Below are 2,441 nucleotides of genomic sequence, written 5' to 3' on the forward strand. Positions count from 1 at the left end.
GACTGTCTCCTTTTGTTTATATGTTGTCTCTCCTGCAGATACCCCCAACATATCCATTAACGCCTATTGAATTGCGGCTACCCGAGCTTGACGGGAAAACCAGCAAGATGTACAGGTGCTGCTGCTTCTGCTGCTGCTGCTGCTTGTGCTGCTGCTGCGTCAACCGCTGCTGCCGCTGCTACACCTGCGGCTGCGGCTGCTTCTGCTGCTGGCGCTGCTCCTACGGTTGCGGATCATGCTGCTGATTCTCGTCCTCCTGCTGATGCTGTTGCCGCTGCTGCTACTGGTGTTGCTTCTGCTGCTGCTGCTGTTGCTGTTCTTTTGCTCTTGACGTATGTCGGGGTGTTTTGTTTCTTTTTGTATGTCTTGTAAGCAAACACAGGCACCGCTTTCTCTCCATTGCTGCTGGGTTTTGTGGGCTTTGCTTTGTTGCTGCTGTTGCTGTGCTGCTGCTGCTGCTGTTGCTTCTGCTGCTGCTGTTGCTGCTGCTGCTGTGCATGCAGAGGCGGCCGCATTTGCCTGGACGCTCATTTTGCTCCCCTGTGGAGTAAAAATGCCCCCAAGTTTGGGATAGCGCATGCACTAGCCCTTGGGGTGGGTCTGCTGCTCCTGCTGCTGCTGCTGCTGTTTTTCGTTCTTATACACCCGACACTCTGGTGCTGTGTCTGTACTCCTTCCTCTCTTGCTGCCGTGTCTCGCCTTGTTACAGAGATGAAGGATGCAGCAACAGAAGCAGGAGTAGCAGCAGGAACAGTAACAGTAGCAGTAGTAGCAGTAGCAGTCGTGGCAACAGCAGCAGTACCGGTAACAGTAGCAGCAGCAGTAGCAGCAGCAACACGAGCTGCAGGGGCAGTAACCGTAGAAGCGGCAGCTGCAGGGGCAGCTGGTGTGTGTGTTGGGTGATGTGTGCTGCAGCTGGGCCCCTGGCTGGCCGCTGAGGTGCCGTATCTTGTGGATACGGGCGTCATAGTAGCCCAATAGGCTGTCCCCTCTCTTCTATCTCCTTTCTAGGTGTCTCCTTTCTGCTCTCTCCTTTCTAGCAGCTGCATCTGTCTCTTTTCTGCTCTATCATTACTAGCATATTTAATAGTCTGTCTGCTCTCTATCTTCTCAGACTTAGTGTTTCTGCTCTACCGTGCTCTGCTGTCTCCTCTCTGCTGTCTCCTTCCCGCCACCCTAGGCTTGGTGTCTCCTTCCTAGCATCATGGGCCAGGTGTATCCCTTCTGCTGTCCTCTTTCTGCTGCCTCCTTCTTGGAACCCTTGGGCTTGGTGCCTCCTCTCTGCTGTCTCCTCGTTAGTACCGTAGGCTCGGTGTCTCCTTTCTGCTGCCTTCTTTCTATCATCCTAGACTTAGTGTCTCCCTTATAGCAACTTCGCTGTACTGTCTTCTGTCTATCATCTAAGACTTAATGTCTCCTTTTTAGCAACATCGGGAGAAGACTTTGAACAGCCCCAGGCCCTGATTATGCATGCGCCACTACAGAGGAGACAAATGCTGGGCTGGGTGCTTTGTCCCCTATAGAAAGGAAACATCTGTTGTCCTCCATTTCAAAAGGAGACAGTCCCCTGTCTCCACTCCCCACGACACTGAAAGAGCCACAGATGTGCAGTTTACACACAGTCTCTCAGAGTCTCCTTATGCTGAATGAAGGCGACGGGGGTGCCAACCTCTGTCTCTGTCTCCGTCGCTGTCTCTGTTGTTTTCTTTTTTGTTTCCTCTGGGTGTTCTGCACAGACAGAGCCAAGGAGACCGAATTCTCCCCCATGCGCAGAGCAGCCAGCGGGGATATCTGTCTCCGTTTTTATCTCTGTTTGTGTTGCTTGTTGTTGCCGTTTTCGCTGGTGGTGCTGTAAAGGAGAACACGCAGGGACAGAGCAGAGGAGACAGTTTCCTCTTTTCTCTGCGCTTGGAGACACCAGCATATTTAGCCTCCTTCAGGGGGGAAGCATCCCTCATGTAAAGTTAAATTATTATATTCTATATTTTACTACGGTCTACAGCATATATCTCGTTAATATAATTAATTATCAATATTAACTAATAATAAGTGCTTTATGAGCACAGTAGCATCACGATATGCAGGGAGGGACTAGATTAAGCTGCTGCACATGTGTTTCCTCTGCATTCGTGCAATGACAACCACACTGAGCGTTAAGGCACGTTACGTTCACCTCAAAAGCGGCAGTTGATAGGTGCATGCGCATGAAAATGATGCTTCCATATTAAAACAAAAGTCCTGACAGTGCTGCTTGGCCGCCCACCTTGAATGTCTTTTGAAACACTCACCTGGAAACCGGGGTGCCCGTGTGCTTACATTGCTGTAGCAGCTCACGTCAACCGCCGACTGCCCACCTTGAACGTCGGCATAATTTAATCCGGTGTGCGGCAGCAGCACGAGACTCTCAAGCACCTTCATGAGGGGTAAGCATCACAGACCGC

The 2,441-nt window shown here is 51.2% G+C and overlaps 1 protein-coding gene across 1 annotated transcript; it reads right to left on the minus strand.

Moving 5' to 3' along the window:
* Nucleotides 1-233: 233 nt before the first annotated feature.
* On the minus strand, nt 234-515 carry EMH_0004930 (uncharacterized protein; the record flags this gene model as incomplete). The annotated part of the gene is made up of 1 exon (XM_013496979.1): nt 234-515. The coding sequence occupies one exon, from the start codon at nt 513-515 to the stop codon at nt 234-236; it is 282 nt and encodes a 93-aa protein (XP_013352433.1).
* Nucleotides 516-2,441: the final 1,926 nt, after the last annotated feature.

The sequence above is a fragment of the Eimeria mitis genome, genomic scaffold, assembly GCF_000499745.2.
Source record: "Eimeria mitis Houghton genomic scaffold, Emh_scaff240, whole genome shotgun sequence".
Lineage (NCBI taxonomy): Eukaryota > Apicomplexa > Conoidasida > Eucoccidiorida > Eimeriidae > Eimeria > Eimeria mitis.